The following is a 13,228-nucleotide window of genomic DNA, read 5'->3' on the forward strand; positions in this document are numbered from 1 at the left end:
AACTAAGTATTGCCGGATTCTCTTGAAACTGAAGCCTACGATGATAAGGAATTATATAGAGAGAACGGAAACCCACTCTTGTAAAACTTTGCCACGTAATAATATTTCTGTTCTTTCGACAAGGAAAAATAATAATTTTACAACTTTCCAACTGGGTTAGGACTTGTAACTTCCCCAAGCTCCGGGGAAATTTTTATATCTAGCCCGAGTACATATTGGAAACCTCCATATCAAACAAAAACTGTCACCGGTAGGTTATTATAAATAAATATTTTATTGAAAATCGCCCAAGTTTTTTTGTTCCTTTGACAATTATGCTCTATAGTAGAAAAAAGAGAAGTTGTAAAAAATAATTTCCATGTTCGCATACATTTTAGAATAAGTATATGGGTTTTCATAGAGGAATTACAAAAAATGTATGTAGTATATATGAGCATAAAATATTTTCATTGGCTTAACTGTTAAGTGCTTCCATGTGCTCTAATCAGCCGTATTTATTGAGGAAATAGTAAAGAATTGCGAAATAAACTAATCTAAATGAATATTCGGAAATGAATTTTGGTGTAAACAAATCAGTTATAAACAGAAAATGACAATCGTTTGTCAGTATTTCAAGCCATTATAATAAAGCGGTGAATATATTGGGTTATGCTGTATCCGCGGAAAAGTTAAATTGCCATGATCGATTCAGCCACCAGATCCATTACGTTCAATACATTTTTTCTTCTTATAGTGCAGAAAATTTTCATACCCACTTTTAAGGTATGATACCATAAAAGTTTTTGGTAACATTCGAGTGTCTATCAGAAATATGTTAATAAAATCTTAAACAATTATAGATATAATTACAAGATACAAAAATTTATCACATAGTGCTACCAACACTGCAAATGAAATCCAACAGTAAAGCGAACTCTTGTCCAAGAACTACAAATGTTTCTTCAATAGAATAACGATTTAGTCAATATAGTACTGGAATAGATAACATCTGTCGGTCAAGACATTGTCATCAGATGTGATAAAACACCTGCCAGTGTAAACCCGAGAAGGTTTAATTCAAAAGAAAATCGACGAAATATATATAGAGAGAGACAATGAGTTGGAGAACATCTGCAAGATAGGTGATATTTATTTTAAGTTTGTTTTGTTTGCTCTATAAATTTAAATACATTCGAAAATAACATTAACAGAGGTATATTGTAAGTCGGATGCTCTGTCAAGTTTGTAGTCAAGGAACAATGATATTAATAATTTTCTGCTGCCACCATTTATTTATATCTCGTAAGATTTGCCAACATTTAGTATAACAGTTTAGCATTTTAAAAATATTTATATATTAGATACTTATATTAGATTAAACTATATTTATAGCAGTTAAAAGAACCTAAAATATAATAAAACAGATACACTTATTATTCATAAATATATTATCTACCAACTGAAGAGCGACCAAGTAAACAAAAGTGGAATTCGAACCCGTGATTACAAAAAAAACTCCTGAGCACCTGATGAATAGACTTTTATTGATAGGCGTATGTAATATGCAACAGATCTAGTAGTAGATAAAATGCTTATCATCCGAATTGGCTGTACAGGAAACTCATCCACATCTAAGCCGAAGCGGAATATTCATGGCCATAAGATACTGCTGTACATAAGTAGAGAACAGACTGGTGTATAGAAAACGGCAATAACGAGCATCTGACTGAAAGCAATCGTCGCCTGACAATATTCTGCCATACCTTAAAATAGTTGTGAAGATTACGCTGTTGTAGCTCAAATATGTGCCGCCGTACTTGGCTACAACATAGCTTGAAATGCTGACGAAATTCGAAGATTGATCTATGAATGGATATCTGCGAAAATGTATGTCGCCTTTTCAACACTGTAGGGATGTGTAGCCTGATAGATATGAGATATGTATTTAAAATGAAATTGATTAACTAACAGCTATTAGAGATTCTGTACAAATGGTGCTCCAACAGAGTCCACATTTCGAAAGCGGATGACGGGTTTCGTTTTCAAATCACATTCGATGATGGTGCTAAGATGGGCATTTACACGAAAAGGTTATTATAGGAGAAGTTATTTATAAAAACTTTCTACTTCGATAGGACAGAGGATTTATAGTTCTATCAATTATAAAATTTATTAAAAAAATAAAAATTATCATTATAAATTTAAAATTGTGATTTGAGACATCGTAGAATGGGATTAAATATATATTAATAACCATCATTACATGGTCATTTCATGTTCTCTTCGAGATTTCAACCTCTGTACTTTGACAAAATGTTATGTATCTTATAAAATGTTTTATATGTAAGTACGAGTACAGCAATAACGCGTATCTGTTTGCTTGATCAGGTAATAACAGTCATTATACAGGTGCATATTTATATATTAAAAGTATGTAAAAAACTATTCATTTTCAATATGGAATAATGATAAATCTTAATAATGTTTTCTCCAAGCTAAATCAGGTAGACAATATCGCTTAACAAAAAAAGTTAAAATCCAAAACTTGAAGTGTTTGATAAATTCTAATTTATTATTAAAAGGTGCAAAACCATCTTCCCACAACAGTATTATGTATAGGTTGCAAAGAATACATTGTTACGGCTTGGACAAGAAGCTCTGGTGCACACAGCGTTCTCGTCAGGTACAGTGCTTTTAAGGGCTTCTTAATTTCAGACTGATAAACTGTTGTATCTTTCTGAAGACTTTTGAAAATTTATCTATGACTGGATCGCTGGAAAAATAACAGTTTAAGTTGAAGAAATGTCTAGAGATTTTTGGGGTTATATTAGTCATATCACTAAAGTATGAATACTGATTTCTAATCGTCTTAAAGCTCATAAATTAGTTTTGAAGTCCTAACTAGCGATTTTTTATACTCTGTTTAGACCATTAGACCATTTTTTAAATATTTGTGACATGAAAATAATTATGACTTGAGACTATATTCATTATCGCATTTTATCTAATATCAAGTGAAGCTACGTCAAGATAAGAAAGGCACCGAGCAAACAGAAACCACATGTATAGCAAAAAGGATGTCTCTTGTTGAGTGTTTCAGATCATGGAGGTTCAGGTACTCCGGACTAGACTAAAAGTTGGAAGTGTCTGAAGTTGGACTTGGTAGAGGATCCCTTATGGTGGTTATAACCATAAACTTCAAGAACGTCCAAGATCGGGGAATTTTCCAGAATGCCTTTAGAACCCGTCTCGCATTTTTATCATCGGCGTAAGAATTTCCGAGCTGGATGTTTATCTCTCCCCGAAATTCTTGTTATGAATCGAGATTGTAGAAAAGGGTTTCTTGAACCAAACTTTTCAGCCTCCTTCAATAACCCGAGGGGAGGCGTTTTGACGATAAAATACAAATCATCAATAAGGAGATTCAGAATTTGCATCAGAATTAGACAGAATTAAGAATAAAACATAGCCATAATAAAACATAGAAATAATTGAAGTACTCGAGAATGTAGCGAATACAGAATTAGTGAAATATCAAGAGTACAGAATTAGCAAAAGAACAGTTAACACCAACAGAATTCAAGAAATATCAGAAGAGTAAGGAGTGTCAAGAGTGAGATCAGAAATATCAAATTATGAAAGATAAAGTATCAGGAATGGAAGTCAAGTATCAAGAAGACTGGAATTCTTATATGCTGCGTGTATAAGAATCAGTTGGGTTCGATGACGGAATCAATATGTCCTAAGCCATACCAGACGATTTAGTTGGTCATCTCCATCCAATTCATAATTCTTTCGACATTACGTATCGATTTAGTATCTTTAAACGAATATATTTTATATTATTCGTTTAAATGAACAAACTAGTTTTTGTGCATTAATTTATACAAAGAAGGGAGAAAATAAATTGTATTTAATTTGCAAATTTTTCCTCTCCTTAACAGCTCAAAAGTATCTCTCAGAATTAAACTTGGAAACATTTTTCATTCTACACAATGTGCTTCATTCACAACATAAGGTTTGCGCGGTCAATAAATAGATAAAGATGATATCTCGTAACATCGAATAAGTCGTTTTGACGCCATTACATCGCCTATAAAGCCAAGGAATCGAGACGAGCGATTAGAGCTAGATCAAAGGATCCCTTCCTGACTTACCAGATAATCACCGAAGCGTCCGTAGCTCCATCAGTCCCGATAACGATCAGCCGGGCCTGGTCGGCTTTCCAAGTCGCCATTCCCGCACATTAGCATCCTTTAAATTTTCCTATTTTAATTAGTTATAGAGCTAGTGGCGTCTGGTCGAGGCGTTTCTGGTCGCCCAGTTAAGACGTTAATAAATCCGATTAGATGACAGTCTCGTATTCGGACGGCGTATTGGATTGGTCGACAACGGCGACTAGAAATCCCAAGAATTTTCTCGGGACCGAGCCCGTCATAAAAGACGTAGTCGGTCGATGCATGACGGAGATAGAGGTGCTAGGACGGACATCTGAAAGGTATTAAACCGTTCTCATACGGATTCGCGTTTCTTTCATATTTACCGCTCGGTTTGAGTCTCTGAAGTAACATTACAACTCTTTTTTTGCGCTATTTTAGGTTTTGTCATTCATTTCTTTGAATTTTCTATGTTTGATCTGTAACACAAAATTCTTTATTCAAAATGATATTGCTCGCTACTACTATATATCATTGCAGAGGCGTCGACATATTTGTTGCATTATTCATTAGCAGTTAGTTCCAAGTACCTTTCGACTTGCTGTGAGATATCTGAAATGATAATATGGTATTGTGTTATTCTTTTGTAAATTTCCAACCAATAAAAATATAGTGTTTTATATTTTTTTTCTTCAAGCAGCAAAACTTCTCAATGTTGCTAATTTGCGTCTCGGTTTTACGTAATTTCCATATATGTTAGGAATAATATGGACATACATTTTAGTATGGACAAAAATAGTACGGCGGCAGCTCTGCAAAACTAACATCTAGGTAAGGCTGTGATTGCTGAACTCTTTATAATGGAAGCCAATACTAAGTCGCTAGCATAAAACCTCGACACCACTTACATTGTTTCCTACCAACGGTCGAGTTTATATCAGAATTAGAATCCCAGAAAAGTCTATGATCCGGATTGCCTGCGTCCTGTAGTTATTCATGGGGAGGGTTCTGTTAAGGTTTAGCCGGTATATATCGCGTTATTAAGAAACTCTACTCATTCATATTATTGCCCGGATTACTGAACATCTCGCGACGTCCTCGAAGACATACATTATTCTATATATTGGTGGTTTGAGGAGCATCAAAACATCATCAAATATCTCCCCTGTCCAGTGCAATCTTGAGACCTCGACATAATTAAATTGTTAACGGATAAATGAGAAGGGGATAATGACATAATTGTAAGATAATGAGAGTGAGAGGTCGATTTCTAACTCCACAATCATTGAAGCAATTGGATTATGTTCTGGTACAAGATTTCTCACTACATGAATTTATCCTATGACCAATTTCAATTGCTTCTAAGAAAATGATGGGTTTATATCGTATTAATTTATAAATATATGATCAGGCGTTCATATTATTTTGGCCATCCCCAGTTTACAGCCATTTTCCAAAAGTATAGTATAAATTTAATAGTATAAATTTATCCAATACCACTTTTAATTGCATAAAGTATATTCAATGGATTTGCTCAGCTACCACTGAAACGAAATACTGAAACATGCCATTGTTTTATCGGATATATATTGTACAGGAAATAACAATATATTCTATTCAATGTTTTCTAGAAACTACGAATTAATTCCAAACTATTGTAATAATATTACTTGTATTTGAAACGTTTAAATATCGCATGTCGCGATTTAAAAGTAATTTTTAATCCTTACAAGACATGGGGTTACAAAAATTGATCATGAAATATAAGCAATAAGTCCATAAAGTAATGCTTGGATAATATGGGATGTAAAATCTCGTGCATTATAAACATAGGTGTGTTGTTCAACAAAAAGGAATGCCATCGGCTCGTTGTCGAGTGTTTCGGATAACGGAGGTTCAAATACTGAGGCTAGACGAAACATGTCCAAAATTAGACATGGTAGAGGACTCTCTATGGCGCTTATAACCATAAATATCAAGAAGACTCGAAATCGTGAAATTTTATATCAGTTCTCGATTAAATGTAATAATAGATAGAAGCACCTAATTGTGTAAATCCAGATCTAATTGAGCCAACAGTTGGAAAATAGTTACGCTTTTTAATGAAAATCATAATCCATGTATTTGCTCGAGGTGGAGGTGATTATCAATTTTCTGATTCAATGTGGCGCTTTCGTACGCCCATCGGTTATGGAAATATTTGTTTGAAACATATTGGGATAAGATATGTATTAACAAAGTTATCGTGAATTATAATATATTATTTTTATCTACCAGATATTTTTATCATTTCACCTGTGACTGTAACTTCTTTAAGTTGAAGAAATGTCTAGCGACTTTTGGGATTTAGCTCATAAATTAGTTTTGACTAGCGATTTTTTGTACACTGTGGAAATATATTGTATCTGATCCGAGGAAATTACATCTATTTATATTTATAAGTTTACGAAAATTATAATGTTCTTTCATTTGTATAGTTTAGAGAACCATTTTTAAATATTTGTGACATGGAAGTAATTATGACTTGAGACTATATGCATTATTGAATTGTTCAGCTGAATGACCTTTAGTACAAAATAATAATTCAAATGAAATTGCTAGCTAGTATTTATTTCTATGTGTCGTTACAGATGCATCGATATATTTTTTGTATTATTTATTAACAGTTAGTCACAAGAACCTTCCGATCTGTTGTGAGATATATGAAATGCTAATATGGTGTTGCGTTATTCTTGAAGTTCTCTGCTTTATGTATTTTCCATATATGTTAGTTAAGTTCTCTGCTTTATGTATTTTCCATATATGTTAGTTAACACTAAGCTAATATCCAAGTAAAGCTCAGGATTGCGGAACTCCGTTTATAACTAACGTTTGTAGCGGAATATTAAGTCGCTATCATAAAACCTGGACACCATTTACATTGTTTCCTACCAACGGACGAGTTTGTGTATGAGAATCCCAAGAGAAGCCTATGATTCGGATTGCCTGCGTCCTGCAGTCGATCATGGGGAAAGTTCCGTTAAGTTTCAGCCGGTAATATTGCGGTATTAAGAAAACCTACTCATTCATATTACTGCCTGGTTTACTGCGAATGAACATCTCGCGACGTCCTCGAAGACGAAGTTCTTACTACTCCAGCTTATAGCTGACAAACATTGTTGTATATTTATGGTTTGAGGAACATCAAAACATCACCAAATATCTCCAATATCCAGTGCAATCTCAATATAATTAAATTGTTAACGGATAATTGAGAAGGTGATCATGTGAGAAGTCGATTACTAACTCCACTATTATTGAAGCAATTAGATTACGTTCTGATACAACATTTCTCACTCCATGGATTTATCCTATGACCAATTTCAATTGCTTCTAAGGAAATGGTGGGTTTATATCGTATTAATTAATAAATATTATGTATAGATCAGGCGTTCATATTATTTTGGCCATTCCCAGTTTATAGCCATTTTCCAAGAATATAGAATTTTAATCAATTCCCCACCACTTTTAATTGCAGAAGGTATTTTCGACAGTTTTACTCAGCTACTACTTTCCATATTCAAATAGTGAAGCAAAAATACTCAAACAGCCATTGTTGTTTTATTGGATACACATTGTACAGGACATAACAATATATTCTACGAAATGTCTTCTAGAAGCTGCCAATTAATTCCAAAATATTGTAATATTACTTGTATTTGAAACGTTTAAATATCACATGTCCCTTTTTAAAAGTAATTTTTAATCATTATAGGACATGGGGTTATACAAATTTGCCATGAAATAGAAACAATAAGTCCATAAATGAATGCTTGGATAAAATGTGAATGGGAATATGAGATGTAAAATCTGGTGCATTTTTAAAGATATGTATTTTCGGTAAAAGTTTAAAAAGGAATAACTTCAACTTCTTAATTCAGCTTCGGCACACAAATCTGTTATGGTTAAATTGGGTTTAGATATTATGGAAACTATAAACTGTATAGGAATAAAAAGCACCTTTGATGATTATGTGAATTTCAATGTTTTGTTTCCCGTACCTCAAATAATTTCAGTAAACATTTGATAGTTCTTCGCCTTGAACTTTGATGTGCCGAGGAAATGTTGATAAATGTTTCCGCAATTTAGAATTTTTCAAACTGCAAGAGTTCATGGACCATTGTTATCAAAGCGTGAGTTGCAGGTACTTTGAATAACAAGTACAGTTCCAGGATCTAACTATTTCATAAGGCTAGTTTGAGAGAAAATGTACAGAGGGTTTTGTGATTTATAAACAACTTTTGTTATCACAATTACAATGACTATAAGATCAACCCCATCAAGAAATCATAAAAGCAGGGTCTTAATTCGTTGACAAATCAGCTACAACAGTTATTTGCTTAAATTGGGAGACCTATTTAGGGAAGCCTTAGTATCCTATCCTGTAAATGTAATCTGTAAAGTTTCCGGTCGTTCAGAATAATGAAGTTTTGAATAGTCAGGTGTTTAAATGACACAGCCGATCCGATGTAAGAAACGTTATGACTCGAATATTATGACAAAATTTAGACTAGGCAATTTTATGGGCATATCTCAAACTACAGAAGGAGTAACCAACATTGAGATGTGATGTACCAAACAAATATGAACAACGTATTATTGCCAGTGGCCCAGGAACAGCGAGTGGCGGGCGAAAAATCGTCTATTTGATATCCTCGTTTTCCATGACACGTTGCAAGATTTGTGAAGCATACATTGTTATTGATTGAATCGCAGTTCCGCTGCACCAGGAAATTCACCAGCGTTTTCTGATAAATTATTGATCAGATCCAGTGAGCATGGCTTAAGTGGTAATCTTAATTGTGAAAAAGTTCGGAAATAGATCACCTTGATTATTTTCGAATGGAGATCGAAATTGGATTGCAGCCAAACCAACATTTTTGATTCGACACGATATTCATTACCACGCTACCAGAAAGATGGGAGAAAATTGTAAAAAATAATGTATATTTTGACTAACATATGTTTAGTCTATCCAAAGTAGCAGTGAACGGTGAACTACAATGCTAAAATAAATTATATTTTCTAACATTTTTGTTTCATTATTTTATTTGCATTCCTAATTTTGTAATATATAAAAGTTAAAATGAACCAAAAAGGAGATGACTTGAATTCACTGCTACTTTGGATAGATTAATAAGATAGACTAATTTCTCTTAACTAATGCCTTCTTGAAGTGAAAATATTTTCATAAAATATGCAATCACCTTAGGATAAATATTAAGTGAGTTCAAATGATTTTTACTACCAGAAGTGTACAAGTTCTCCTCCAGTTATTCTTACCTCTTAAATTTTTCTTTACTGGCATTGTTAAGCAGCAGCACTCAGATGTTCAGTTCAGATGTTCCAGAACTGAACCTAAAGTTCGAATTACACTCTTTTAAATTTTAAATTAGAGCATCAGGTAGTTATTGCAACAGGTTGTAAAAAAACAATTATGAGCCGGTCATACCATTTATTATTATATTTCCATATTTTTATACATTAAAAAGTGGTATGAATAGTATAAAACATATGCCAACAACGGAATCAGACGTTTTGAAACCTACACCTAAACGAAAAACGCAAAACCCCGGTACTTTTCCCCCTTTTTATCTGCCCCTATACCCTTTTCACGAATACAGTAAGACATTTAAAATAACTCTACCTACACATACATATTGGGAAAGCTTAAGATATATATATGTATATATTACTTCACGATAATAAAACAAGAAATATATAAAAAGCTTTATAGACATAAACCTTCGTATATAGCTTTCTTTTCCCATGTAAATATTACGCTATAACACCACAGACATTTTAAGTTTATTTTATCATTTTTGGTAATATTACTAGAGTATAATGTATACTTTTTTTATTTACAAAAAATATTTTAATATAGCGCTTACGTTTTTATATTTGGTTTCATTATATATTAATCGGTACGTTGCTATTTACAAGATATATATACAGGAGATGTAAAAATAAATAGAATTTTGGGAAAGGTTTTTTTCTTGGAACGCAATCGGCTAAAACATGTCTAAATATTCACATAGGGCTTGTTAGAGTCTTAAGAGTAAAGTGGCGGGATGACTGTTTAATGGAGGATCATCAGACATACGCCGCAGATGGCCACCATTGTTTCTATGGCTGGTCGCATGGTGTATCCGGAGTTCTTGTAAGATCGGATGCTTTGGACATCTTCGCTGGCGTGTTCTAGAAGAATAAATATTTTGTTAATTAGATTAATTCTTGTTAATTGTAGTATTAGTTTTTCTGGCGCAATATTATATTGTTATTAATAGATTGACAAGAAAACAATTTGAAAAGCGTGTGTGGATTTACAAGATAATTATATATATGGCTGGGGAAAAGTAATTTTGTTTCTTCTTAACTGATGTGAAACTGTAACATTGAAATGTTAATATTACTTGAAATGTAGACAGCTCATAAAATATGCTCATTAAAAGTAGCGTTATTTTTTTTTAGATTTTGCTCTTTGATATACAGATGCTAGAATATCATTTCCGTCATATTTGACTTGTTTGTTTTTGTTCTCGAAATGTATAACTTAATTTATAACCAGCAAGTCTTTGAAAATGTCAATTAAATTTTCCTTCAAAACTATCACGGCAAATTGGCATTTCTTATCTCGTTACTTTTCTAAGGATCTAATTATCAACCATGAAGTAGCTGTGAACCGTTTATCAGTTTGATCTTGGAATTAACATGAATAAACAATGAACATTCTAATGGTCATTCTTCGATCAAGCTTCCGTTTGTGAAAGCCGTTCATAAGTACATGGGGATCTGTTCATCATCATTATCATCACCATCAATCCATAGCCGGCGATTGCGGAAAGTGTTTACCTCTTGGCCTAGCTGCATGTTTTTTTGGAGTTGTTGGCTACGTCTTCTATCGAAAAAATCGATTTCGTCACAGGTATTTGTGGGATATTCGTTCACCTTTCATACAACCTTGACCAATTGGCCTTAACCTCAGCAGTTGATGCTAATTTATTATGTTCTCTGTTACCGATCTCTAGTATTTGAACTTCGGAAAATGCTCTAAGTGGATCCTCTTGAGATTTACAGTAACAGGCGATCGATCAGTTGTTTATATTTTGGCCATTTCTGTATTAATTTCCAAACCATATGGCCGTGAAGTTCGAACGGTATCATGGTCAATACTAGAAGCTTCATAATTAGATAGGTCAGAGAGTTTGAAGCATCATACTGAACTCTATATTTCTTTCAAAAGATGTTTGTTTGGATCTCATACTAATTTGAGAAATGTTTTTGCATTAAACTGGCGAGCAGCTAAATAACCATAGTAAGAGGTTTAAATAATAATTTTAAGAAAACATTACTGGCTTTTAGATCTATCCCATCAGCTAATTACCAACTTACGTTCATCTATAAGCTGGTGAAGGTAGTTTTATAGTTAAACAATTGTTCACCATGCTCTACTCGAAACAAATCAAACCATTAATTCGGCTATTAACAATTAAAGCAAGCCAAACATGGGATATATTACTACCATAGTGAATTATTTTCACACAGATATTTTCAGTTACTCGATACAATTGGGATATTTTTCCAGAAAGTTCCACATTCGATGAAGGATAGTCCAGCCACGTTCGACTACTTTTAGTTCTGGTAGCTGCAGACTTCTTTTAGTGGTGTTAGATCACATGTTACTTATCAAAAATCACATATTCAGATTTTCGCCCAGAAATCTCAAAGGCTCTGAACATAGAATAAATAGAAATTCGATTGTATAGGCAATTCTGAGGAAATGTTCTGTTAGATCTAATAAGAGGTAGCGCTGAGATCGTTTTTTTAAACAACGTTGGCTAGTTTAAATTGTTGGAATTTCCACCAAGGCAATGTGCAACTGAAACATTTCAGTTCTGAAAACGCAATTATTTTTAAGTACGCTGTTTAAAGTGGTTTTGTTTCAAGTGTTTACAGCCATTCTGGATGTGATAAATAGAAGAAAATCAGAATTGAGATATTCGCGTCGTTAATATTTTCTGTGTTACATTATTTGTTAGTAGATTATTAAACAATATAAAAATTGATTATAATGCGACCTGATGATAAGAAATGTTGTGTACGTAGATATAAAGCTATTACATAAAGGAGACATCGTTTTCCGAAGAATAGTCCTGCTAGTTGCTATAAATAGGTTGATCAAGTAAATAATAATAAATTATCTGCATTAATTATAACACAAAAATGTTCATTGTCATCGTGTTATTATGTCCACAAACATGTCTTATGGTAAATGACTTTCCAACATAGGTTTTACCACGCACGTGCACGATTATCTCTCTATTATATGCTTATGGTATATAATATTTGAGAAAGTCAATGTACTTCTTATCAAGACATAAGTGATAGTGGTGAAAATATTGACTTGAGTATTCTACCCATTTGTTCGAAAAACGTGATGTCATCATGTAAAGAAGTCCTCCAAAAAGGTAACAGTTAATTAGGATAAGGAATATATAATTAATTTTGTAATATAGGTATTTGATGTTTAAATTGCGCCAGATTATATTGTCTCATTATGAAAATATTTGTTAGAGTTAGTTCAATCAATTAAAAATTTAATTGCTATTTTAAAGGGCTTTATTTTCTTAAAAAGAACTATTCTGGCTGAGTTATCAACTCAATATATTTATTAATATTCCATCAAGAAATTGTTAAGAGAATTTTTTTGGACCTACTATAGCGCATTGAGACAGAAATATCAGCTCATCTTCAATTATTTTTTTTATATCATTGCCCTGTCGCAACTTGTAAAAAGAAAGTTAACATGACGGCGCTTTCGATAACTTACATTCTGCTTTAGCGGAACATGTATAAGCAGAGGTTGAAGAATTGCCAGTTTACTCCATATTTTCACTTCTAGAGGATTTTAAACAAAGAAAAACAAATGGGGAACGTTGCGTATTAGTCAAAACTTTTAAAGAAGAGACAACGTGTAAACTTTGTCTACAAGTAGTACCACATTTTAAAAACTCGAGACTGATTCTAGAGAAACAATGCAGCGAAACAGGCCC

At 33.0% G+C, this 13,228-nt stretch overlaps 1 protein-coding gene across 2 annotated transcripts in view; it reads right to left on the reverse strand.

Annotated features, from left to right (window-relative positions):
- Positions 1 to 10,115: 10,115 nt before the first annotated feature.
- LOC143197864 (limbic system-associated membrane protein-like) overlaps positions 10,116 to 13,228 on the reverse strand; it is a 487,089-nt gene continuing 483,976 nt past the window's right edge. For both annotated transcript variants that reach the window (XM_076406625.1, XM_076406624.1), the window contains one exon: positions 10,116 to 10,373. In XM_076406625.1, the coding sequence (XP_076262740.1) occupies positions 10,255 to 10,373 (119 nt within the window). In that variant the 3' untranslated portion in view covers positions 10,116 to 10,254. The remainder of the gene's footprint in view (positions 10,374 to 13,228) is intronic.

Source organism: Rhynchophorus ferrugineus, unplaced genomic scaffold, assembly GCF_030347505.1.
Source record: "Rhynchophorus ferrugineus isolate W39M unplaced genomic scaffold, kcgeb_rfMv2 rfM6, whole genome shotgun sequence".
In the NCBI taxonomy this organism is placed as follows: domain Eukaryota; kingdom Metazoa; phylum Arthropoda; class Insecta; order Coleoptera; family Curculionidae; genus Rhynchophorus; species Rhynchophorus ferrugineus.